The sequence below is a fragment of the Homarus americanus genome, unplaced genomic scaffold (genome assembly GCF_018991925.1).
Source record: "Homarus americanus isolate GMGI-L3 unplaced genomic scaffold, GMGI_Hamer_2.0 scaffold24694, whole genome shotgun sequence".
NCBI lineage: Eukaryota > Metazoa > Arthropoda > Malacostraca > Decapoda > Nephropidae > Homarus > Homarus americanus.
In genome coordinates, this window is record NW_024732780.1 from 9,277,948 (window position 1) to 9,305,513 (window position 27,566).

The following is a 27,566-nucleotide window of genomic DNA, read 5'->3' on the forward strand; positions in this document are numbered from 1 at the left end:
GTTGTGATTGTCATGTACTGTAACAGGAGGAGACAATATATAAGCCACGGTAGAGGGCAGTGTAATTCCCTAGAGTTATTTGGCCTTGAAAGTTAGCTGGCGAGGGAAGGTACTGTTTAAAAGGGACTCCTACCTGGCAGAGTTCTCCACTATTTCCCGAATCTTGCTCATCTTGGAAGAATCCTGAGACAGAATCTTCCACTGGGTATCTCCATTGGCGCCGGTACCATTGGTGTGGCACTCCAAACCTTGAGAATTCTGTAGTCCAGACGTAGAATCCGAGATGGTTCCACTACCACTGGACCCCACCGACACACCCTCACCCCTCATAGTGACCATATCAGCCGCCTCTATACCTCCTACACCAACTACATCCATAACATCGTGGTATAGAGACCTGTTAACGCCACAAATATCGCCGCGCGCCTAACACCACTACTGCACCTCCACCATCTTGAGCCACAATCAGCTGAAGCCACAATCAGCTGTGCCGTACAGCCGCGGCCCCGCACCAACTGTGGCGCACGACGTCCCTTAGCAGACAAAGAGATTTAAAAATGGTTGCCTAGATTTGTCTTTGCTTTTATATTGTCTATTATTATAGCCATTGTATCTCTTTCATATATAGATATAATAAGTAATATCTTAAACCTAAGGGTATCAAGGTACACGTGATTAATAACGCTACGTTTTTGACAGCGATATCTTGCGCCATGACACTGACAACTTAATTTTCGTAAGTATTTGCCAGTATTTATATCACTTAAATTTGTGTGGTTAATAAAACTACTATAATAATAATTATTGTGAAAGAAATTAATTCACAAAACAACAAAGAATAATGTTCCTTGTCATTTTGTACCAATGCAAAAATGAATGAGAAAAGTTTACCTTAAAAAATAGTGTAAGTTTATAAGTAATATTTCATGCTTGCATATATCTACAATAGTGGGTAGAAGTTAGAAAAAGAAATAAATATTTTTTTGATACAAATATTTTGATCCATGTCTAAACTAATATATATTGATCATAAATACATTTCCTAATTCTAAACCTATTCTTAATAATATATAATTATTATTATTATTTTTACTATTATTCCAAAAAGAATATTCCCTTTGATAATAGGGAAATATATTAAATTTTCACAAGTTCCATTAATAAAGAAGTTTAGCCTCGCGACTGCCTGGTGTGGTGGAGAGGTCGTGTTGCTCAGCCTCGCTATGGACTCACAATGTTTACACATGTTGCGGGTGGCGGCCAGGTTGAAATGATTCCGGTTATTTTATCTCCTCTCGTCCTGTGATCCAGTCCCATGCAGTTAGTGTACCTTTAAGCGTGGTATGATAATCGTTTCTGTTTATTCGTTTGAATGATATCATATATTTTTGCGTGTTAGCTGACTTAATAAGGTGTTGATAAAGGAACTCATTAAGGGCTCTCAGGACGTCACTGATGACTCGAGGCAGAAGAGCTACTCCACCACATAAATAGAATGTCATACAGGACAGCCAAGTCTTGTAGTTCTTACAAGTAAAGTAAATTGTGCATTCAGTGCAGAGAAGTCGTTAGAGCTTCTTATATTATTGTTTTTCATTGTTTTTTAGTCAGTGGTACGGGTATTTTGTTACAGTGGCACCAGCTTGGCTCAATACAGCAGTGAGAACAAGTGAATAGAATTAAACTTGGAGTAACAAACAGCTCACTCATAGAGGAGAAACAATGGCCTCTTCTGACCAACACTATCACCGTAGTCAAAAATGCCAGCCTCCTGTGCAAAGGGATGTGACTTTCATTCCTGTTTCAATGGTAAGTGATTAACGCCTCGAGTACGATGACTTAACACTGAGTGAGTACGAGGTCTTTCTACTCAAGGTTTAGGTACATATAATAGAGAGTGGCAGGAGCTCAGGAGAATTGGGTATTAAGGAAAAGGTTCAGGAGAGGGTTGATAGTTTTGTTTCATCTTTTTTTTATAAAATGTTTAGTGATGTTTGGTTCAGTTAATTTCACACATATCCAGTATAAGGGTCAAGCAAGACACCAGAAAACTGTACATAAGAAAATAATTTTTAATCTAAATAGGAGGGGCCTTGGTCACCGCTCTCTAACCTAACTGCTCCAAGCTGGCCACAGTATTATGTGGTTGATGATGGAGCAGCTTTTCAGATCACTACACCTGAGTTCAGGCTCCTGTGCTATTGCCAGCCTTTGAAGCATTCACCCGGTACCCTCTGTATCGGCAGCACGGCAGGCCAAAAAATCCAGCAGAGACCAGGGGATGGGCACAGCTCTGGTTGACCCGGCTGTCATCATGCATGATGAAGCAAAATTTTAGGGCCTGATGCTGGAAACAACTGCAAGGTCAGGGTCATGAACTCCCTGAGGTTATCAAAGGTAAAGGGTGAAATGGATTCATGAACTGACAAATGAAACTCTACTGTATAGTTGACTGTAGCCTTCAGTTCACTGCTACCTGTCATCAGCGTCTTGGCTGTGTTGACATTTTTGATCATTGAGCGAGGGTTCATGTTTCTGGTGACTTACCTTCTAATCAAACTAGTTTTCCACTCTAGTTCCTTGCAGAAAACCCTCTACATATAGCTAAGGCATCTTCTTTGGTCATCAGTATTGTTGTATTTGATTACATAAGACTTTAAAATTGCCCCTCTGATACCACTTTCTCACAAAATAACATGCAACTCTACTAAGTCAAAATTAAAACAACCCTGAATTTCCTCTTAGAATGCATTGCAGTAAACAACCAATGACAAAGCTAAGCTCAGGCCCTATTAATGATAATATTTAAAATACATGATAATAATATTTGTTCAATAAAATCTTGTTTATTTTTTTCAGGATAGTGGCAGTGATGGGGGCTGTGGTGAGGTCCCAGAGGAATATGTTCTGCTGCAGATGGATCAAGAACTGGACCAGAGGCTGAACCGTCTCTGTATGCTGAGGACTGGAATGACACCCTCAAACACACCATGGGTAAATTACCATTGGTCATGCTCAACAAAATACATATTAATAATTATTGTTGCAGGCATCTCTGCTAACAGTGAACATACTAGTCAAGTTAATTTCAAAGTATTGTATTTTCATTTCTCAGAACACATGTCAGAGGTGAACACTGCTGGTGTTCTTCTATCTTATCCTTACCGACTATTGTTGTCCTCTCCACTTACCAGAGGAAACACAAGAGCAGTCACCACCAGCCTCTATACATGAGAGTACTGTCTAATGCCAAAAAATAATGCTTAGAATTGTTTGGATAAGCTTTTCTCAGTCATTAGAGACAGTTTGAGGATACAAATAAATACTTTTCATAAAGAATTGTTTTCATTGCTGGGCAGATATTTGAAACAAGTCCACACCCATCCAAAAGTATCTGTGCACATTGGGTTCAATGCTTTCTTAAAGGATCAATACACCTATGCCACAACCTGAACCACGCTACACATAGTTTACAAAATTAATATACCGGTATTTTCTTCTGAGTGTGCATATGATGATAATACTGACTATGGATGAAACAGCAAATGTTGCTAGCAAGCGATATACTGTATGAAATTTTGCAGTATCCATCGTCTGTGATATCAGATTGTTTTGAATCAAATTGTACACAAATACTCTTTTGATCTTTGCACCCAAATAAGTACTCTTCCTCAATTCCATGGGTGACTTAGGCATGTTGTGGACGAAGGCTCTGTCTCCTTATGTTCAGATTATCACCTTGTTTTCTGGTGCTGCTGTAATGATAGTATTTGGGGATCACTGGAAGATTAGCCTCCCTTAGGTTATTTCACTTGATTAAACACCCTCATTCTTCCTTTGGGGGTTTAGATTAAAATATGTAAGATTAGGTTGGTGTTAGGGTGGTTAAATCTTCAGGTGAAATAAGCTGGGTGGGAGTAATGTTCAGGTGAAATAAGCTGGGGGCTAATCTGCAGATGCTAGTTTTCTCAAAGAATTCATCATCCATGCTCTTCATATTTCTGATGGTTCTTCATTCTTTATACATCAGTTGAGGACCTTTACTTACACAGTGTTTTAATGAAGATATATAAGAAGTCATTTTCTTTTGTGTATAGTGTCTGTTAGTCATTTTTACTGTACTCTCAGTTTTCATGTTATTCTGACCATAAACTTACATTTGTTAAGCCAATCTTTGTATCTGCTTAACCATCATTGCAATTTTTAGGTATGTTACTCAATTATGTCTTGATAAACTGGGTGGCTGAATGACAACTCTTTTTGGCCAACCTGTACTAATGCACCACAGATCAAATGTTTTTTATTGTCACACACACACACACACACACACACACACACACACGCATATGCACATCCACACATGTACTATATACGTACATGTGCCTGCATACGTACACAATGACATCTATTCCATATTTATATAGGGCAAATCAAGGTAGAAAGAGACCTCAAAGAAAGAACACAGAAAATTATAAGGGGGAGGAGGGGGAGTGGTACATGACCTGTGTAAAATGTGACGGGAAAAGGAAATGACAGCAAGTAGAAATACCCAGATACACCTGTATACGGTACTAGTTAATATCCACAACATGTAGATACCATATGTGAAGTTATCAGTCACATTTTAATATATCATTTATGTTTTCAGGTGACAGGACCCAGCACAAGACCAAGATCTGCCCCTCAAGCATCAGATGGCCAGCAAAGGAGTCTCCCACATAACACAAATACAGATTTTAGCGGTACCAGTTCCAGCAACGTTTCTGATAGAGTACAAAATGTAGTTGTAAATAACAGTAATCAGAATGTAATGGTTAGTAAACGTCGTGATACAGATGACTATATGAGAGGTCTTGGAGCCCAGACAAGTGTTAAGGTCAATGAAGATGTTGATAAGAGAAATAAGGAAGAATTGATGACTGGCAATCCTTCAGGTACGACATCAAATCAGACTATTGGAACAGGGGATATGTCTGATAAAAGTAATGTAGGTGAAGAAGAGGTTGATGAAGATGAAGAGAGTAATACTCGGGAGGAAGAAGCCATATTTGATGAGTTTCTCGACCATTCCACTCGGGTTCGGATCAACATGCTGACCAAGAAAGTATCTGCACTTACTGAGGCTCTCAAATTCGCTCAGGGAGAATGCAAGAGACTAGTGAGTTGCTTTGGAGTGAATATTTGTGGTGTGTTTTACTGTACTGTATATAATAAGATATGTTTGTGAAAGATCTTATAAATCAGTCTTAACCCAGAATTTTATAACGTCTTTGGAAAGCTTTAGGAAATAGCAGAAATGTACATACCCAGTAATGTGTAGCCAGACCTCACTTAACCCACTGTCTATTTACTAAAGCATTGTATATTCTTATGTAATATCCTATACTAAATGAATTTGGGGAGATAAAGAAGTTTGAAATATCTTGATAAAATCCAAACAGTTTAAGCCAATGGTGACGAAGTGCTGGATCACCTGAAGAATCTCCAATCAGTTTATTTCACCTAAAGATTACAGTCACAACCCTAACACTATTTGGGAGGATTAGGTGAGGTTAACATTAATGTGGTTAATCTTTAAAGTGAAATAATCTGGGGTGGAGATTCTTCAGGTGTGCCAAGATGCCTTAAGCTGAAAAAGTGAAGTATATAAATGAATACTCTGCTGTATACTATTGTGTGTGATTAGTTATTCATTTATTTATTTTTCATAGAAGCCGTTGGTAGTAAATCTTTGTATGCAATTTATCAGGAGGTACTTGGAGGGTTATTAAGAATGGTGTAATAAATGAAGGTACGGAGATGGTTGTATCCAGCACTCGGGAAAACTATCATCTTGTGGCTAGAATAGTGGAAATAACACTTGGAATATAGACATAATTTTATACCTATTCTTGTTTGTCTTATCCACGGCATCCTTCACCATTTGTCAAGTTCTCGTTAATCTTGTTTCAGTGTTTTTATTATTACAATTTACAGTGATTATATATATATATATAGGATAAATATATAGATAGATGGTGTATTATGTACAGTAGCTCAAAGAGAAAGGTGAAGTGGTAGTGGGTGAGTGTTAAGAGGCTTGGTATCTTATCAGGGACAATTCCACTATTAACTTTTGAGAATTTCCTGTAGGATTAGAATTTGCTCAATGGATAGCAGTCTGGTTAGGTGGAAGGAAACATCACTGATTACCTCGGAGACATAAATTTCCTCCCTGCCATAAGAAACATTACTCTTATTTTAGTGGGGAAATAACGGTAATTACATCGAGATCACTTTCTAGTCATGTGCAAAACGAGAAGCGAGTGGAGCAGCCCAGGCCGCAGAGACGGAGAGACGCACCTTGAGTAAGCAGGTACACGTGCTGCAGCAGGAGACCAGCAAGCTCCAGAAATCCAACAAACATCTTCAGGAGAGAGTCAAGGAGCTCGGCGGGGAGTGTCAGGGTCTGCGTAAGGTTAGACGTGGCTGCCGTATCTTGGAGTAAATATTTTGTGTAGAATGACCAAAGCAGTTTTCTTCTTTTCCCTTTTTCTAGTTCTTTTTGGTTAATAGGATGATGTTTTTGCTCCCTTTCTATAGACATAAATGAGTTAACCTGTATGACATAGAATTTGTATATATTGTACTGTATTTATGAACAGTATATTTTTCCCAGGATAAACTTGTCCATTGGAGCTGACAGACATAAAGGTACTTAAAGCAAATATTACATACACCATCTTATACTGTAGTTCCCAAAATTATACAGTAATAAACATCTAATACAAATTTCAAAATGTTTAAAAGAAAAATATATACTATAACAGTTCTGCTAATATGTCTGGGGGGAAAAAGAAGAGCATCAGTTCAGCCTTTTATTTACTTCCCTCTTTTGTTCAGGAATTATCCAGCCGACAGCAGGGAGAGTGTGAGCGCCGCAGTGCCCAGTCGTCTCACCAAGCTCAGTTGACACGCTCGAGGGCAGATAACGCAACCCTCAGAGACCAGATGGCCATCCTCAAGACCAAGCATAAGGTATAACTCAAGGAAATATTCAGATAACTTGTGTGTGTGTACTGATTGTGAACAGACTAAGTTTCATCATAATCTTCATTTTCATCACCACCATCACCATCATTTTTCATCTACAATTACCACCACCACCACCACCATCAATGTTTCACGGCCATTTTCCACACCACATTACCCTTTTTCATCACAGGAGGAGGTAGATCAGCTGCGTTCCTCGGTAGCCAACAGCAATGCCAGGGTGAAGGAGCTGGAGAGACAACAGAGGAATTACTCGGCACTTGTCAAGAAGCAGGAGAAACTCATCACAATCCTGAATGAGCAGAAGGTAAAGTAGTACTGTGTGTGTGTGTTCTTCCTTCTACAGGTTGTAATAGTCCCCTCCAGTACATAATAGTCCCCTTCAGTTTATAATAGCATGTGTGGAATATTTGCTAGTAGTCATGTTAATAGTTAGTGAAGAAGGAAGCTTGTGTGTAATGTTTGTTAGTATTGTAGCCATGTTAAAGAATGAAGCTCTTGACATAATGGTGATTTCCGTCGTGCCAACAGAACAACATCGCCGCGGCCAAAACTGTGGTGGGTCTGGAGGAGAAGTTTCTGTCCGTCGTCTCACAGTTACAACCCCCGTAAACATCGCAAACCTAACCACATGCCGCATTGAGCCACATAGGAGTGAAATTCTCTGATGCGTGTAAGTGAAACAATACCATACATCGTTGACCCATAACATGTGATTTGTGAGAAATATGAGAAGAGGAGTTTGGTGTATATTTCTTAAGGTAGGTGTTCTCACTCTTAAGGACACCCAGTTCTAGGAAATATAAAAGGAACTCGGTTTTTTTGGGGGGGGGGAGCCAGTACCTCCTGTGTAATTGTATGCGACACACTTTTAGGTACCTCTAGTGATGCAGAAATGAACCAAGAATCATGTAGTGTATTTACAGTAGGTCTTTGATACTAGTATATGTACAGTATCTTCACATTTTTATAAGTGAATGTTTGTAATTTGTGCCATTTTTCCACAACTATTCATACCAGCTGGAGATTGAAATTATAATGCCGGTTGTTATAAGATAATAAGCCCGTAAAGGTCACATGTGGAGCCAAACATTCCCAGCTCGTGACCACACTAACGTCACCTTCACTCCCATTATGTGAGGCGGTGATACCAGAGTTGCAAACGCTTCCAGTGGTTACATTTTCACGAAGTTTTGGTGTAAAAATTATAATCAATTTCGACTTTAAATTGGTGTATTGTTTAGAAAAGTAATTACCTTCTGAAATTCTCCTTTAAAAAGTTATTAATGATTTTTGGTATTGAACGAATTAAGTTAGAAGATGACACCGCATCAATTATTTACTGTTGTCGTGGGTCTTTCTTAATATAGGTATGTATTTTGTGCACCGTATTTGTAGATGATGGTATGTGTTTGTTTCTTTGTGCATGTGCCAGGAAGTGTGTTTGTGCATGCCAAGTCAGGAAGACAGACAGGCAGAGGAGTAAACATTATAAACAAGCAGACAGGCACAAACACACTCATACCTTGGAAGGATAATGTACACAAGGGCTGGCGATCATTAAAGATTCATGCAGGTCGTAAGTCAGCACAAAATGTACCATCGCCTAGAGTAAAGAGACATTACAGTAATTACATTAAATATTAACCAGAAAAACAATAGAATATCATGAAGAATGGGCACTCAGGCTTATTTCACCTGATAAATGAACACCCAAATGCTAATCTAACCTAACATAACATTATATAACCTAACCTAACCCTCCCCTCCAGGTGATATAAGCCAGGGTGCCTAATCTTCATGTGATCTCAAGCACTATATTGCATACCTGTCCAGTGTTGACATGCCACACTGTACCCACCTCAGGTAATTGTGGGGGGGGTCTGGGGGTTGTCAGGGGTATAGTAGAAAGTCCTAGATAGACACTGCTTAATATAGGTGTGTTGGTGAGGTGGTCCACTGTTCTCAGCCAAGGGAGGTGGTGGTGCTGGTGGATGGACGCAGAAGGTAGGTAATAAGAGCCTTGTATTGGTCCTAAGCATATCAAGAGGGCCAGCTTTATAGGCATTACATAATAGTACCTGATTACACTCTGAAGGTCATGGGTCAGAGTTCAATGTCAAATATGCCCGAGTTATAGATTGGTAAATGAGGTTAAATATTATATTGATTTAATTCCTACTCTCACCCACCTAACAGATGACCCCTGCAGAGAAAACCCGAGAGATTCGAGAAAGCCTGCGCCTAGGTGGTGGCAGGTGGTACCCTAGGAAAGTGGCACCTGTGATATGGTTGGGTATGACGTTGGGGCTACTACCTTGGTGCCACGATGGTCACTGGTCCTTTGGTGTTGGATTCTTCTCTGCGGCTGGGTCCCTAATGGCGTCCACACTCTATTTGGCTATCTACTGGGGTGAGTGGAATGACGCGAGGAAGACCGACAGAAGGACTTTATACACAATATACTGTACCCATAAACTAAGACTGAGGCAGAATCAGATAAGATAAATCCTCGTAGACAAGAGTGAAAGACAGATGAACAGGCTCAGACTCTGCATTAGGGACAGGCAGACATCCCAGTAGACCAGAAATTATCCATCACTGAGACCCAGATAATATGACTTAAACCAAGAGGTGAAATGATGGGGACTGAAGCAGAGATGACTTTGGGTCTGAAGCTGAGGTGACATTTATGGACTGAAGCTGAGGTGACATTTATGGACTGAAGCTGAGGTGACATTTATGGACTGAAGCTTAGGTGACATTTATGGACTGAAGCTGAGGTGACCTAGGAACTGAAATCTAAACCCCTAAATATTGTTAACAGGTTCTCCACCTCTCTCTCACCTGCTAGGCTACGAAATGGAATACTTATCTACCACTGCATCTGTCATTGCGATGATATGTGACTTGTCTTGCTTCAAAATGATGGTTGTCGGAGCTGTCTTCACCCTCATCTGGTTCAGGTTAAAGGCCCAGGTAAAGTGTTCCACCTGCCTGTACAGTACTATGTCACCACTAGCTAGCTGTACCACCACACCTACATCACCACCAACCTCCACCCCTACACGCCTACTGTTAGCTAAGTTTGGGTGAAATTAGGTTAGATCATGAGAGTTAACGTATGGTGCGGGAGGATGGTGACCAAAACACAATCGGTAAAACAATGGCATAATATTTACAGCTGTATACAGGTTTTGGTGTCCAATAATTCCAGGATCTCTGGTACAAATCTTCCCAAATATTGTGAACATGAAAGACCACTGCTACCTCACTCATGAACTGCAGGCTATCAACTGCCACACACTCACCCGGCCAGGTCAGCTTCCCCTACTGTTAACACAAACAACTGTTTTCCCAAAGAACAAATACAAACTTAACAGGACATTATATTATACATGAATGCACTTCAAACAATATAAGGAGAACTAACCTCACTACTGACATTACATAGAAATCTGGTTAAATACACAATAAAACAATCATTTGAACCATCCCATTACTGAGACCATAAACTCTTTGTTATCCCAAAATTCCCGGCCTGAACCAACACCAGTAAACACGACCTTTTAACTCACAATTTAAATATTTATATTGGTCACTAAAGGGATTAGGATATTCTGACTACATATCACAGACATTTAACAGGTAAACTTCAAAGCAGCAGTGGCACAGGATATACAGCAACTTATATACTGTACTGTGATATTATTTTAAAAAAGTCTCACCATTTCTGTTCTTTACAGGATGTGCACCGCCTCCTAGCAGCCTGTAAGGAGCTGGAGGTACGGCAGAAAGTGGGCAGGAAAATGTTCTTCTGGCCACCGCTGCTCTTGGTGCTCATACTTACGGAAGCAGTGCTCATCTCAACGTGGTACATGGAAGATCTTACTTTTGTCTCGGCTCCACGCTGGGTTGTGGTAGGTCTTGTGAAACTTGTCGCATGCATAACTTGGGTATAAGATGATAGTGCTGTATAAAGCTTATTTGATACATGCATGCTTGAAAACTACCATTGTTGCTGGTGATGGTCCAGTTTCTGCCTCACACGGTGCATTGTATATCAAATAGCTGCACTCAGACTACTATTGCAGGTTCACAATCCCTTATCCAAAACCCTTGGGGCCAGATGTGTTTCGGAGTTTTTGATTACAGTAGTACGGTAGCAAACACATTAATATTCGTGCAGCCAAACTTCTGAATATTCACAATCACCATCATTGTTCAGTTCTTCATGATATATTATATCTTGTTTCATGACCAACAAACCAGACAGTGGCATATGTTCACTTCTTCGTTGTCGAATCCACTCAATCATCACACGGTCAAGATCTTCATTTTTTGCCCTAAGCAATGTTTTCCTATTTTTCATTAGTTTATGGTCATCACTGTCAGTGTAAAACTTCAACAACTTGTCCTTCTGTTTCTTTAAGTCATATACAGTGGTGGTTCCCTCACCATATTCTTCAGTAAGACGCCACACAGGTACACCACGATCAACCTTCTGTAATAACTCCACTTTCTGTGCTATTGATAATGAAAGATGCTTCCTTTTCTTCTTACTGTTACCCATAGGGGTATCTGAAGCTCTTTTTGACATTTTCACAGTGAAATTGAACACAAAATCACAAAAATACCAGAGAGCAGCAGACACACGTGTGACTGGTAGCAGCGCTGAGACACAACTGATGACTCACACCTGCGTGGGTCAAGCTTCGGCGGTGTTGGGTCATGTTTGGCGTCTCGGGGTATGTCGTGCACACGAGCGATGCTCCTTGGAAAACTTTCGGATTTCGGAATTGTGGACCTAAATTACCTTCCTTGTGTGTCATGCAGGTAGTGGTTATGCCCATTCACGCCATCAATAGGACGACTGCCGTCTTCCCAACCCTGCTGTATATAGGGGTGACCGACGTACTAAAGGACTATGCAGCTTATCTGGGTGGCAGGCTGGAGACTGCATACAGATCTAGGGACTTGGCTAGGACAGGAAGCAGAACCACGATGAGGCACACAGGCTTGATCAAGATGACAAGGGAAAATGATTGTGGCACTTCTGACGGCCATCTTGATGTTGTAGTGGATGAGGCTGCCCAAGAATTGCACCAGCTCCTCAACCTGCACCACCAACTGGACAAGGTGAATCATTAGTCTCTATATTGGTCTCATCTCGGATTCCCATCATTAAGAATTGTTTGATTATTAAATAATCACGTGGTCCACCTACAGTAGAGAGGCATCTGTCTATTTTTTTTTTCTGCTCATCAGGTGTCCACAAAATTACTATATGTACCCATTAGATTACAAAGAAGTTTCCATGTTAAACGTTTCAGCATTTCACACTTACTGTATGTAACTGTAATAACTTTACGTCTGAACACTGCTTTAACGTTATTCTTGGCTGATTATGAACTGGTTCTGGTGCAGTGGTGTACAGTACTGCACAACACAGATCATATGTAAAAATAACAGTGAGAGAGTTAACAAGTTTGTACAATGCCAGCAGACAATGAACTAAGAGTGTCATATTGCAAGAGTTTGAGGAGATAGGCTGTGAGATACATCAGCCAGTCATAGACATCCCCTGCAGTCTCATGACAGTAGTGGCCAATCATAGCTCATGAGCACTCTGAGCCTACCCACCCATGCGCCCGGCGCACGTCCCCGCATCAGAAATATGTTTGGTTTCCCGGAATGGAGAAAATTTTCCTGGAATTTCTTGAAATGCAAAAAATAAATTTTTAAAATTCCTGTTATTGGAGAATCACAGGTTCCGGCTAATGGAGAGATTACTGTTATTGTATAAATTATGGTGGTTCGACTCTGGACTTTTCACAGTTATTGTTCACCAGTAACCACATTCATTAACAGTAAAGGCTTAGGTACATCAACCACTAGTGTTTTATTTCTTATAGTTTGCCATACAAATATAATTCACAAAACAGTGGCTTCTATTCAGTGGTTGTATAGTGTGTGCATTATCACTGTTATGGTAAACCTAAAACTATGTTTATCAAGTGGGAGAGATGTGTATTTTTAGCTTGTCAGTGACGAACAAAAATTTAATTTAATTCATTGGTGTTTAGTTATTTGACTTAGTATTGTTTATTACCCCCAGGTGGTGAGCATCCCACTGCTGGTCTCCTTAATGGGCTTAGCAATATCAATTGTGGGAGCAGCCTTCTTCTTCTCCGAGGCAGCATCTTTCTGCGAAATATTGACATTGATGATGACGATGATGTTGACAATCACCTTGCTCTATGTTCAGGGTTACATAGGCGATGCCTTCCACCAGCAGGTACAGTGAGTGACCTTGTGTTGATTGATATTAAAGAGGGAAAATAGTCAGCTTAGTGTCAAGTATCTCCAGTCGCTGTATTGGTCAAGTCTTAGTATAAATTTCAACTCTTTGCCTCCCAACTTTATGATATTAAATAACTTTCATCTTTTAAGTTGGGTATTTTAGAAATGGTCTTTATAAGTCTTGAAATGTGTTACACCATACATGATCTTGTGTTGCCGTGACAGTGTTTACTCCCGGTGTTGTTTTATTCAGTTGTTGAATGTCCATCATGTGGTGCGTCAGCTGCTGAACACCGGACTCTCGTCTCACACTGATGCTGCTCAGGACTTCTTGGTCTCACGGGTGTGTAGAATTACTGTATTCTTTTTCACTGACAAATAAAAGCTTGTTATATGTCTTCACAACTCCTCGAACCTCCACATCCTATGAACACAGCCAGTCACATCACCTCTATCTGTTCTCTCACATACACACTACAGTAAATTCTCAACATATACAGGAGTTTGTGGGGGTTAATGTTTGTTGCTGGGAGTTTCTGTGGCATAGGGCCTTTACATCCCCTTTACTCCTAGAAAAAATACAACTACAGTGTACTAACTACTCATACTACTATATGCTACTTTTATTACTATTACTACTACTGCTATTATTATTTTGTTAGGGTCATTACTGCTTTTTCTTTTCTGAATAAATTCCAGAACCTTTATGACCATTGCCAGTGTTATTTTATGGTATACTGTATTGTACTGTACTTGTGTTGCAGGTTAAGCAGCTGAGTGATGAAGCCGGGGACCCTCTAGAAATGACCATTGGTGGACTCTACACACTTTCTGGCTCCAACTTCTTGCCTGTATGTATTATTAAAAGCTTAAATATTATTATGGCTTGTTTTTTAGTCTTACAAAATCCCAATGTGCGTACACTCACTCCAAAGGGTATCTTTATGGAGGGGTCCGATGGATTTTAAAATGAACACCGCAATTCCTGTTGTCTCGGTAGGGTTGACAAAATCCTTCGTGCGTAAAGATACTTTTTGGAGCTAGTACACCATAGTGGGCGGAGTCTTGAAGGGTCAATTATTTGCTTTTGGGGGCCACTAATTATATGTTTTAGTTCCTCCAGTATTACCATAATGTTAGTGAGTTGTGTGTTTCATCCTTACAAGAGCCTTGAAGTCCACTAGCCTAAATATTCCTTAATTACTTGTACCGTACATTGTGGATTGAATTTATAATAATTATTTTTATGGTTATGTTGTGGAGGGAGTTTTAGGTGGATAGTTGTCAATAAAACTGAGATAGTACAGTAGTTACTTTACTGTGAGAATCTAGGCTACATAAATATTGTAATACCATTTTGATCCTTTGAGATGTCAGAAACACTCGATAACGTTCGGAATTCACATTATAATTTCCATATCGTATCTGACTAAAGCTAGGATTCCATTCACACATTAGCACCAAAAATAGATCACATTGAAATATACAGTTGTTTCCACTGGCACTGTTGCGTCTGCGTTATGCATTTGCAGTACAGTACATGCCAATCGCTCCCTATAGCGATTAAATGCAACCGCATGGAAACGGACTTGAGAATCCCACACCGATGTCACTATCCCTGTGTTTGCTCTCCTCACCCAGCAAAATGCCTCAAGTAAAAAACTAGTTTTCTATCGAGGAGACTGAGAAGTTGATTCCACTCAGAATATATCCCAACCCATTTTTGTAATGCATTTAAAAATCTTTATATGAAGGTTCATGATCTCAGTAAAAGGTTCACTGGAATCCTAATTTTTGTGTCACTTACTATTTATCTACGGTTCCTATTACTGTATTTCCTATTTATAAGCATGACTCAATTTCTACATATTGCAAGTCGCTGCCTAGAGCAAATGATTTCTCTATTCCTATCTTGTTTCACCAAATCCTCCTCGACCAGGGAAAGAACATATGTGAACTGTTGTCTGCTCAGACGAAAATATTCTTTGAATTTTCTTCATCCAAGCTTAGGTCTTTTACCAGAGTATTGTAGGCTCCATAATTGGTCCAATTCAGCAGCAATCTATGTTTCCTTGTCCATTTTTTCCTTTGATTTATGCTTGATCTTATACAAACCAAGAAGGTTTAATAGCAAATCATCCTGTTCATATAAATAGCGTCGTAGCAAGTGATGCACTAGACGACATCTTTCCTGTCCTGTTCCCGCTAGAAAGACCACTGCATGCATATTATAACAGGGGTGTCCGTTTTCAGGGCAATTTAATGCAAATGCATACTGCAAACATATACTATATGGAATCCTAGCTTATTGGTGGTAGATAGCAGTCTCTCGAGAGTGTGGGGGTGACTGGAGACAAGATGCCACCACGAGTTTCAGAGAATATTGTAGTTTACGACATAAGAATAGACGTTTTATAAGGGTGCAGGAGTTTCATACTGTTTCACTCAGGGGGATGAAGCTCAGAGTGCGAGATTTCGATCATTGCGTCCAAAGGATTCAGTACCAGTATAGATGTATTTTCATTTCTTTTGGCAGATTGTTGGAGCAGTTGTGTCTAACTTGGTGATTCTTCTTCAGTTTTATTTACCTTGTTCAAACTCTCATGGTTCACCTTAGCTGATGACTTCTCTCCTTCATGTTCCTGGATCATCAGGTGAGACAAGTACTGTAAATGCCATTTTTGACACATAGGCCCGAGAATATGGTCTTCTTTACTGTTTTCTCTTTAGTACAGACACACATCAGCTATCAGTAGATGAAAGTACAGTAATGTCAGGCACCTTGAATACATTTCATTTTCAGTTTGTGAAGTACAGTAAACCCTTGCTGTTTCCGAGGGTTAGGTTCCAAGGAATGGCACGAATTGACAAAATCGTGAATAGCAACTTATACTACCCAAATGCACACCTCTACTGTGTATGAAAAACTTAGTCAGCAATACTACTTACCTGTGTATGTGGAAGTCTGGAGCTTGATGAAGTGGTACTGAAGCATAGGGAGGTCAATCATCAGGATCACTGTTGAAAGAGGGTGATGCAGAGTGGTTGGTGGAGAGGTGGGTGATGGAAGCAGCTGACCGAATGAGGGAGACGAATCAGCTGACCGAGTGAGGGAGACGAATCAGCTGAATGAGTGGCTGGTGATTTCTTGAAGAACATAGTGATTGGTTGTCGTTTCCTCTTGGATTTGAGGTCTTTTAACATTTGCTGGTAGGGAACCAATGCCTTGTTGATTTCTCGGACCAAACAACCGACCAGCTGCGGCAGCATTCATCCCCCCCCCCCTTTAACTTGTTTAATACGTAATTCAACTTTCTTTGTCAGGGTCATCACTGACTTCTGCCTTTTACGATTCACTCTACTAGCCAGTCTTTTAAGGGCCATTTTCACATAGAAATACTAAAGTTTTGAGAATACAACACTAGAGATGCTGCAGATGTGTGGGACAACTCATTGCTGTGAGGGAGAGGCTCACAAGCTAGCCACCATCTGTTTTCCGCAAATCATCGAAATTGTGAATCGCAAGAGGGTCTACTTTAGTTATTAATGGATTTTACTGATTTACAACATTTATTTAGCTTCATAGCAATAATGATTCCATATATAAAATTACATACAAAATTATACAGAAAGTATAAACATGTAAATCATTCACACAGTATTTTAGTCACCAAGGTTTTGAGGAGTGTCACAACAAATATGAATACAATTTAAGAAACATCTGATTACTTTAACTTTACTCCTTCTGTTATATTTACAAGTACATGGAGGTATGGTTTACCGTCTCATAATTATACACATTCAGAATGTGACACAGAGTTCATTACAGCAATGCCTCAACTATCCAGTTTCCTTAACCAGGAACTTGGCTGTTGTTGTCAGTCCAAATGTAGAGCCATCTTGTATTAAATCAAGTAGAATTTGTACATATAGGATTCACATCTCGTGATATCTTACATGCCTTTTATCAGCCAAGACCGAGTTTTGAAGAAAAAAAATCAACGAATAATGCAGGCAGTTGTATCACGTGTCAAAGTTAGGTATGATGTCGTATCACGAATGTTACAGTAACTATTATGGACTATGATTAACTGGTCCTCTACAATTGAGGCATTGGTGCGTCCTGACGACACTCAAGAACTCGTACTTTCTACACAGATCTTGGTATACAGAGTCAAACCTCATCCATTCTGCCTTGTTCTTACATAAGGTATTAACTCCTTAGTATTTTTTTTATTATATTATGGCATTAATTAGTTTTTTAAAATGATAAATGTGCAAAAGTCTTAGTTATTACATGCAACTTATTAATTTAAAATTTATTGGTACAAATAATACATATATTAGATGAAACTTGTAACTTCATTGTGTTAGTGGGGCAGAGATTTGATGGGAAAGTTTCATGGCCAGGCAGACCTATATAAAATATAATTATTGTGCTTATATTATGTTTATAGTTTTAGAAGCTTGTACATTTTGTTCATAAGAACACATAAGCAGGTACTATATAATGTATATATTCTTTCATACTACTAATACTGATATATGTAAATACAATAATTAAAAGCACAGTGTATAATTATATACTGTATACTTAAACTGCACAGTTTATATATGATTAAAAAATTTAACATGGTAATTCACCAAGAAATATGGAACCATTTATTATCACTTATAATATTTTGGCTTTCCAAGGTCAGAAAAGATGAGGTTAGACAGACTGTGATATCACAAAGGCAACAGAACTGAAGCTGTGAATTAAAGCATCTTACCCTACATGTGTAGTAACATTCTGCAGCATCAGCTGTTCTTGAAAAGAAGTTTGTACAACTGAAAACAGAATAGACACTTCATCTACAGCATATAGTTCATCATATATTGTTTAACAATACTATTTTATCACATGAATGCATTATAGTTGTGTGACGATTATTCCAATAATAACTATTTTGTTGACTTGCAAGTTGGCACCTCCTCAGAAGAACAGCCAACACAGCAAGACTCTAATAAGCATCTATAAGTATGTATATCTCTCTGTGGTCTATATGCTTATAATGTACCATGATGAGTCCAGTTGTTTGAAAAAATCTATGTTTCCCAAAACAACCAGATAATAATATAAATATCTTATGTGTTATGGAATGAGAAAAGAACTTTGTTCAAGCTTTACTATGTATAACAAGTCTTTAATTTATATCTGGTCTAAGTGACCTATGTACTGTACTGTGCTGTACTGTCTACAAAGGATTCATATGGGTAAGATCATCATCCCTTTAGTACTCCAAATTCCAGTTCATCAGTACTGTACTTTACTAAATTTATAGAGACAAATTTAATACTGTATATTGAGTCTTCTCAATATACAGTATTAAACCAAACCAAGTATTAAACAGTTGGCTTACACAAAGTTTTAGATAAACTGGTAATTAGTAACTAACATAACTAAACTTTATGATGAAACATTTCTCCTTGGATAATAAAGATTTCTGTCTTCTGAATCATGAGAGCTGAAGACTTGGAGACTTTCTTTTTGAGTATATGACATTGAGAACTGTAATCCAATACTACATCAGGGGCTGTGCTGTAAAACAATGAGAGAACAATCAAACAACTCCTCTTCATGGTGGTTTGTCTACTAATGTACGCAGTGTGATGTCAGTGTGGGGGGTGATGGAGCCTCACTGCAGAGTAGAGCAAAGTTTCAGCCTGATCAAACAGTAGACTGAGCCAGGTATCAGACTGGTTCAGATGTTGGACTAAATCAGATACCAGACTGAGGCAAGTACAGTATCAGATTTGGCTAAATGTCAGATAGATCCACATACCAGAATAATATAGATATCAGACTGAGGCCAAGTATTAGACTGATATAGGCACAGTACTGTATCAGACTGAAGTGCCACAATGGAGTGAGACTCTTTTAGTACCCTGGCTGTCTCATAAGGAACACCCACACATCACCTGTCACTAGCTCACCTACATGTCTGTAATGAAACACTACAACTGTATAAATGCATTATTTGGTAATTGTCGTAGCAAAATGAGAAATTATAAAAATATCACAGAAATTCACAAATACTTTGTTCCAGAATTAAAATATATGTTTAGAATTACTCTTAAAAATTTAAGCATACCAAAAATTTGATATCTTCTAAACTTATGATAAATATTTAAGGATTTTGCTAAAATCAGTCGATTACAATAAAATGCCGAGCAAAACACGATGCAGTTGTCTATACTTTACATCATCATAATTTTTTTAGATATACAGAAGTCAACTTCATAAATATCTTTTATCAGATTAAAATTTTTAGTGTCAAAAGAAAATGAATCATTGATTCGTTGGTCTGTCAGACAACAAATCAACAGAACCCTGATATTAGTTGTCAGGTGTTGAGTCATTTACTATTGAAGTTTACACTCTGAAAGCTGTGTTGGCAGTGGGATGAGACACTAACAGTAATCACCAATATGGCTCACATTTCTTGACCTTATCACCTGAAAATACTTGAAAGTTAATCATACAATATCCCAGTGATTCAGCAGAAACTGTACTCCCTGTGTAGTTCCTCCAGATCTTGGGAATGTCATTTTAACTCGTGTCAATGAATTTATCAAAATCATCAATATATTTCTGGAAACCAAATTGTGAATACAAACACACACCTGATTTATCAAGTCAATTCATTTAAAATAATCAACTTTTAGGGGTTTAATTTATCATAGGGAAATGGTGAACTGTTATTCCTTACCCTACCCTGCAACATAGGTGTATACTCAAGCCAATAATACACCATTACAGACCATTCAGTATTACCAACATATACACCCAAGGACACATCTCTTACTCACGTTTTGTCTTGTGCACTGAATTAATAGGAACTCTATTAAAGTTGTTGATGTATGTAACAAGATAAGCTAAGCATGAGAGTTCTACAGGGCTGTGTGTGTCAGGTTGTTAGTATTATTGTAAAGAAAGTTTACTAATTAACCTGGGAGGTTCTGGAATACCAAGTTAAAGACAGTACAACAACAGTGCTACAGAAATGAGTTAATTTACTTTGGTCTGAGCTCTCCTCCCATAAAATTGCTCTCACAAACTCCAGCAACAGTAAAACTAGCCGGCAGTGATTTGGTGTGATTAAGCAATTACATGCCTAAACAGGTGTGTCAATAAGGCTATATTTACATTACTTTACTCATAGTAAAGTATTAAAAAAATTTCCAAAAAATAAAATGCTTCACAATCACTTAGGCGTATTTATGAGACCCAATAATTCTCTCTCGCTCTCTTTCACGCGATCCAGAACTAAAAGAGTGTTTCTTTTTCCGTCTCATTTTGTCAATGTCCTTGCCAAAGACGTCCCCAGAACGAAGAGCCGAGATGAGGTCGTCAAAATCATTTTCATTCTCGCCGCCAGAGCTACTGTCTCCAGCAGCAGGTTGACCATTGTTATTGACTCTTGCGCTGCGTTCCCTCGCCCGCTTCTCTCGCTCAACCTCACGACGCTGCAGACAGAGCGGGATAATTAGTGAATATGTAAACCAAATACAGTATAACTGGCATTAAAGGCGCTAAACAAAATGACCTACATGTTTACTTGAAGGAAGGCCATTATTCACCCAGGGACATACAGACATGTACAAATAGCCATGTGTATATACACTGTATGTGCCAATGCTCACTTATGCTTATAAATTAGAGACTCACAGGAGGAAAGTCATAACTGCATGTACACAAATGACACACACTGAAACATTAACAGATATTCCTGTACATGTGTCTGCCTCCTAAACACACACACACAGTATAGTCAAGTCAAAGTTGTCAGATTCTTGACTGTAAAACTATTATAGTAATAAAATGTTATCATGCCTCAATATTCACTAGACAATTTTTAGGTACTATTGATACTTTATACAGTAAACTTTTTTTTTTTAAGAATTCTAGTTATATATTTTAAAGCACTAAGAAACCCTGTAATGTATGATCTTGTGGTCAGCTCCTTGTTTTGATAAATATTTACAATTAATTTCCATTTTTAAGGATAATTTTCATAAAACCTTACAGATGTACGTTTAATTACCAAAAACCTGCACTTCTGGAACACCTGATGACTGGACTGGGGATTCTCAGGCAATTATGTTCTGATTAAACTAACACTGGGGTAGCAACGCAGGAGCGAACATAATGTAAGATAAGGCTGTTGTACTGGGGGGGGGGGGTTGATGAGCTCTTATGTGGTGTTTAGAGATTTGAAATTGCTCAGCTTAATAGTACACACCTCAGTCAACCTTTCTAACACAATGACTGGGCAGCAAGTATGTCATGTTTCAAGAAAATTTGCTACCTTGTGAAAGAGCTTTTAAAATACTGGGCGACAAAGATTTTTCAAGTCTTGAATGGGCGAGAGGGGAAGGGCAGGGGCCAGTTACTGGATGTGTTGCTATTTTAGGGCATAACTAAGACACACACTGCACCAGGGTCCACCACTGTTAAACATGGTGATGGGATAACATGAGTCAGCTCATGCCACACCATCCAGAATTCCACCAAAACTAAAATTTTTAAATGTAAAAAATTCTTTGTTTGTGGGACGTCAGTCTTGTATTACATGTTCTCTGTAGTAACTTGGTTGTGTATATAACTTAATCTTTTATATTTGTAATGACCCTGCTGGTATAAGGTACATGTATAAAATTACACACAATCACTTTGTATATGTCAACTGTGCTCATATATTAGTTTGACCAGTGATGTGTTGTGTATGTAGTGTATAGTAAACTGTATGTGATATTTGTAAGGAGGTTCAGTATAACAGCTGTGCATCTTTGAGTTAAACACATCAAATTTTGAAGCATGATACACTTCTGAGTGCCGTTGATGAGGAGCTTGAAGAAAGATCTCTAAGTGCAACTGACTTTAAATCAAGGGTGGAAGACTGATTTTGGAAGGAAGTTACAGTCCAGTGATGTTAATATTTTGGCCCCTCAAATATATCGCCCACTGGTTTACTTGTATAGTCGTGTGTAAACCATTTAGTAACGTTATATACCAGTGAACACATTTACACCACTAATAATACTCAAGGGTGTATAGTAGACTAAAAGATACTGTACATATGCAGTAAATCAATCTTGTCACATCATTTACCTGCCTCTTACAGCTCTAGCATGTGAGGTAACAGTGTACTGAGTGGGTGGAGTATACAGACATGATAAAAGCTTCATATCATCAGAATTCCCATTGGTTCAGGTCATCCCATGCAAGAATTAGTCCAGTAATGAAATGTACTACTGTAATATTTTATATCTTTAGATAGTTTGTTTTAATAACTGGAATACATTAATATAATTTATACTATAAATTTCTTGACATATTTAACTACTTTTCCCCAGGACTTAAGGTGTCATGACAACAATAATTATGAATTATACTCAAGAAAAATATGCTCATTGTCCCCTCCCATCTCAAGTAATGGAAAATATTAATTCACAATTGTCTGGCTTGCTAACATAAATACTGGAGCAATAGGAATAAAGTACCATGATAAATTACAGTGTTTCTCTTTTGTCTGTCAATATTATCTTTGCCTTTTTCCCATTAGTACTGGAGTGACACAACATTCAGTCCCTTATTACTCATCTTAGTCATAAATGTTTATCTATTGACCAATCATAATCCTATTTACTATATCCGTCAGCCAATGATAACTCAATGATATCATCCATTAACAGATACTCTCCTATTGGCTATCCATCGATTATGTTTTATATTTATTGATCAACCAATCATATTGTTTCCTCATTCACCAGTTACAATGTATTTACTTGTCTATGTACCAGTCACATCGTATTTCTCTCTCAGCCAATCATATCCTATTTACTAATCTGTCGACCAACCACATGCTACTTAATTCTCTAAATCAAGCATGGGCAACCTTTTTGTCAGTCATGGGCCGCATTACAATTGAAGTATTTTTCTGCGGGCCAACCCACCAAAATTTATATCCCACCTAACCCAAAAGTAAAGTTAATAATGTATTAGCTCGGACAGTGAAGCAGTTGATCGTCACCTCTACGGAACAATATTTTCAGTTTACAATCACAGTCTTTCCTATTTATGAAACAAATCCATCATAATAATTTTTTAAGTAATACATTAATGTTTCTTGGAATTTAACAGAAGATGAGTGAAGCAGTTTATGAATACAGTATTCTGGACATACTTAATTAGTTAAACCCTGTGTGACCACTGCCCGTGACCACTGCCCGTGACCACTGCCCGTGACCACTGCCCATGACCCCACTCTGCCACAAAGCAGCTATATAACCCATCAAACAGACTGCGCCAAACTTGACCCATAAACTCACACAAATTAAAAAGTTTATATTGTTGACTATATATTTTTATTTCATGGTTAGATTTTCATAGTTACTTACTCTTAGGTGATGAAACACTAACAAATTGTGTGTGAAGATTATTCTTTTAATAAATATTGCTTTACTCACCATAAACTGAACCATGGACCACATTAAACTGAATTTATCAATCACTCAACGGGCCGCACAAACACATGGTCCGGGTTGCCCATGCCTGCTCTAGACCAATCAGACTCAATTTTCTTATCAATCAACATAAACCTATTCACTTGCCTATTAACCAATTGGATCCTATTTCCTTGTCTGCTGATCAATTTCACTCCACACCCAATTAAATGCCTATTACAGTGCACCTTTCAACCAGTTACAGCCCACATTAATTTTATCTATCCAGACATAATTTCTAGCTACAAAGATGTAGGATCAATACTTACACACCAAAAATAATGGAGTGAGTGTATACCATGATCAAGACCAAGTTATAATGTACAGTCACCGACAAAACTCCTGTCCCCTCTCCTTCCGAACCCTGAGATTCAGACTCCTGAATCTGTAGCATTTATGAATAGAATAAGGATTCAGTGTCTACTGCTTCGGGTTCACGAGTTTGATTCTTGGGGTTTAGAACAGCAGGAGAGGCGACAGGGCTTATATGGGTTACTGTAGTACCTTTGGCATTATCAAAAGTCTGTTCATGAAATGCTCTTAAAATTTATACCGTACTTTTAAGAATAATTTTTTTGTGACACATGACATACGGACATTCAGACCATAAATAATTTTTAATTAATATACACTTGATGTAGATTACAGCCAAGAAGAGTTGGTATACCATCACCATATCTGAAATTCAGTGTCTGCAAAGCTACCCATGTAAACAAGGCCAGGGAACTTCTCCAGTGAGGACAGATGATGTTAGCTACAACTTACTCTCAAGATAAGAAAGTAACAATTCTAATAAAAATACACTGAGAAATTATTCCTGCTGAGCCTGGACACATAAGTCATCATGCTGTGCTGGTGCTGTTATTATCCAGAGGAACAAATGAAGTGTCCCAGATACCATGGGCTGAGGAGAGAAGAGATAGAGAGACCCACTAAAGCAAGTGTTATTGTTGTCCCAGATTCAGAAATAAGAGCCAAAAGAACTGCACAAAAGGAATTCATTTTAAGTCACTGTCCCGGATTTAGAGGAAAAGAAAGAAAATAAAAAGATCTACAACAGCAACAATATTTTAGTCAATTTATAATGCTAATTTAATTTTCTTTAGAGTACTATATTACTACAGTACTTTGTCAATAGTCTTGTTTGAGTATGTAATGGTTAATGTCACTTTAATACAATGTGGGCTTTTTGTGTGTGTTTAACTTGGCTATCAGATCTTTATGTAACTTTGAGAATTATATCCAATGTATGGGGTAGAAATACTATTAATTTACATAAGGGAAATCTTTACGAATATCAAATATTTATCCCCTTCACTACAGGGACGGCACTTTTAATATTAGATTTCGTTAATACCAGACGATTTTATTCAGATCTGAGGGGACCCCATACACAAGTGGTTAAATATTACGTCTTGTATGAAAATCTGATAACCATATTTGTGTGTCTTGAAAGTTGATGATGTTGTTAATTTGTCAAGAGGATCAGTGTTATTTAAGTCCAGGTACAGTTGTTTACTTTTCGGGTTTATAAGGTACTGCGCTTTGGTTTTCAAAACATTAGAATAATCTGAAAAGCACCAAAAATTATGATAAACTAGAATGATATATGATTATTTCTTTTTAAATGCAAACTTTATTTCATTTCAAATTTGATCATTATGCTCATTTCAGAATATTCAGTTTATGTCACCAAAGTACATATTTCAATGTTTTTATTAAGAGGAATGTTTTAAATATATTTCATTGAGAAATATCAGATGCTGCTTTTAGTATTTACATTATTAAGCATTTACTACAGCTTCGAGCAAAAGAAAAAAACAAACAATGTACTGGCAATGACAGCCTCGAAGATGTGATAATTTACATGGCAAAACAATCACAAGCGAAAGTTGGGACTGAGAGCCAGGCATACCCAGCAGCAGCAGCAGCATTTAAATTGGCACCAGGGAGGCCTCGAGTTAGTACCCAATACACCGTGTCAACCATAACTATCCCGGGGTTTATTTCAAATTCTGCAGCCTTGGCATGAAGGTTAGTACCAGGAGCCCAGAGAAAATCATGGATAAATGCAAAAGATGGCTAAGTACCCATCCAAACTATTTGTGGGTGAACAGTATCTTTGTCAGGAAGGAATTTTTAAATATTACTGTAGTCATTACTTGGGTTTAGTAATGTGTGTATAATAAAAAAGAATCCCACACTATATAAAAAGACTAATAATTAATAGCTTCAAGTCATTAAATTCTTATAATCAAACTGTAATGAGTAGCTTGAATGGGGTAACATAGCCATCTACATCAACAACATCTTTGGGTCCTGATACAACCGTTCACGAAGGCATCGGAATTCGTGCTTTAGGTGATGTTAGTTGTACAGGTGTCGGGGGTAGTGCTGGGTCACCTGTCGTACAAGGTCAGAGCCAAGGTCAGTGCCAGAGGGCAAACACAGCTCTCTCGTGCCAGCTGCTAGGCAGGGACCGTCGCTTATATCGCTGCAAGACAAACATGACGCTAGAATACTAAACGTAAGGGGATGAACACTAGGGGTTAACACAAAGCTCATACTGATGCAACAAATTAACTAAAATACTACACAAAAATGGTACTGAACAATAATAAAGAAGCTAAACACAAACTTCACTGTTTTAACACAACACACACAGAGTACAGTACAGTATACTAATGCAAATATATATAGAGCTGACTCAGTACAGTACTCAAGGCAAAAAATACAATTACTTGTTATTAAACGTGAAAATTAAAATGCAATACAGTACACAAATAAATTAAAAGGAGCCATGGAGGAAACTGTGCAAAACGTGATAAGGACAAAAACTGCAAACAATTACTCCTGAAGGCATTGGAAAAATGAAAAGTAAACAGAACACAAAAGAAGCCAATTTTCCAAGATAGAAGCAGCCTCCTAAGCAAGTTAATAATGAAGGAATTTCTATATGAAGTATTGAGCAGCAGTGATGTTAAGAAGCTTGTGTACTAAAAAGGGCATTAATGATGTGTGATTATATTCCTACCATAGTACTGTATATGTTTCCCTCAAGCACTGGGTACGTCTTAAGGAAATGTGTCGTACAAGCATTATTTCACCTCAGGCTCGATGACTATGCATGTGTACATCAAGAGATTCCAAATCCTACTGTGATGTCAATAATATGTTGTCCATTTTCATATCTTGAAGACATAGTTGTTAAATTATTACAAGAAAAGAATAAGAGAAATGTTACACTTAATATTGTCTCCCTCTAGTATACCTGGAGAGACAACCACCTCTCATCATAACACCAATCTCTTTCTCATGCAGCTGATAGATCAATGTACAGATATTGTTGAGGTTCAGATGGGCCTCAGAGCTGGGCCAACTAGCATTTATCTATAAATATTTTCTTTAATGCTCATCATATACACGGTGTAATACTGAAATCACCTCCACTATAATAAATATACTATACTAACAATATACTATAGTACCTAAAATTATGCCTTTACAGCTATGAAGAACATATCTTACTTTATATCGTATAAAAAGAAAGGAATTCTTAAAGTAAAATGTGTTTTTGTTACACAGATGTTTAGGTACACTGTTTGAGACCAGAGAGTGGCTGACTCATAATACTATAAACACAATTGGTTCAGGTGGAAACAAGTCCTGAAACCCAACCTTAA

General features: G+C 38.1%; 4 protein-coding genes across 12 annotated transcripts in view; 2 read left to right on the plus strand and 2 right to left on the minus strand.

The window, feature by feature from the left end:
* The window catches only part of LOC121869082 (flocculation protein FLO11-like), a 125,835-nt gene extending 125,330 nt beyond the window's left edge, over positions 1–505 (minus strand). Inside the window, exon 1 of one of the 2 annotated variants that reach the window (XM_042370222.1) lies at positions 134–505. In XM_042370222.1, coding sequence (XP_042226156.1) covers positions 134–378 — 245 coding nt within the window. In that variant the 5' untranslated portion in view covers positions 379–505. The remainder of the gene's footprint in view (positions 1–133) is intronic. The other variant, XM_042370221.1, reaches the window with a different exon arrangement.
* A 725-nt stretch (positions 506–1,230) lies between these two features.
* Positions 1,231–9,368, plus strand: LOC121869084. 3 transcript variants are annotated; one of them, XM_042370232.1, is made up of 9 exons: positions 1,231–1,320; positions 1,634–1,809; positions 2,860–2,994; positions 4,649–5,158; positions 6,284–6,457; positions 6,883–7,017; positions 7,205–7,339; positions 7,564–7,705; positions 9,232–9,368. In XM_042370232.1, exons 2-8 carry the CDS (start codon positions 1,723–1,725, stop codon positions 7,642–7,644), a joined length of 1,257 nt encoding a protein of 418 aa, XP_042226166.1. In that variant the 5' UTR covers positions 1,231–1,320; positions 1,634–1,722; the 3' UTR covers positions 7,645–7,705; positions 9,232–9,368. The 3 variants fall into 3 exon arrangements, with proteins under 3 accessions (XP_042226166.1, XP_042226165.1, XP_042226167.1); XM_042370231.1 differs by having other exon boundaries at positions 1,248–1,341; XM_042370233.1 differs by lacking the exon at positions 1,231–1,320 and adding an exon at positions 2,247–2,397 and having other exon boundaries at positions 1,639–1,809.
* Positions 9,369–9,473: 105 nt separating this feature from the next.
* LOC121869085 lies at positions 9,474–20,666 on the plus strand. Its single transcript, XM_042370235.1, has 7 exons — positions 9,474–10,011; positions 10,779–10,952; positions 11,869–12,171; positions 13,151–13,330; positions 13,589–13,678; positions 14,100–14,186; positions 15,872–20,666. Exons 1-7 carry the CDS (start codon positions 9,895–9,897, stop codon positions 15,950–15,952), a joined length of 1,032 nt encoding a protein of 343 aa, XP_042226169.1. The 5' UTR covers positions 9,474–9,894; the 3' UTR covers positions 15,953–20,666.
* Positions 16,892–27,566, minus strand: part of LOC121869083 (disheveled-associated activator of morphogenesis 1-like) — a 113,159-nt gene continuing 102,484 nt past the window's right edge. For 3 of the 6 annotated variants that reach the window (XM_042370224.1, XM_042370228.1, XM_042370230.1), the window contains one exon: positions 16,892–20,844. In XM_042370224.1, the coding sequence (XP_042226158.1) occupies positions 20,587–20,844 (258 nt within the window). In that variant the 3' untranslated portion in view covers positions 16,892–20,586. Of the gene's footprint in view, positions 26,378–27,566 lie in introns of all 6 variants that reach the window. The other 3 variants (XM_042370226.1, XM_042370227.1, XM_042370225.1) reach the window with 3 other exon arrangements.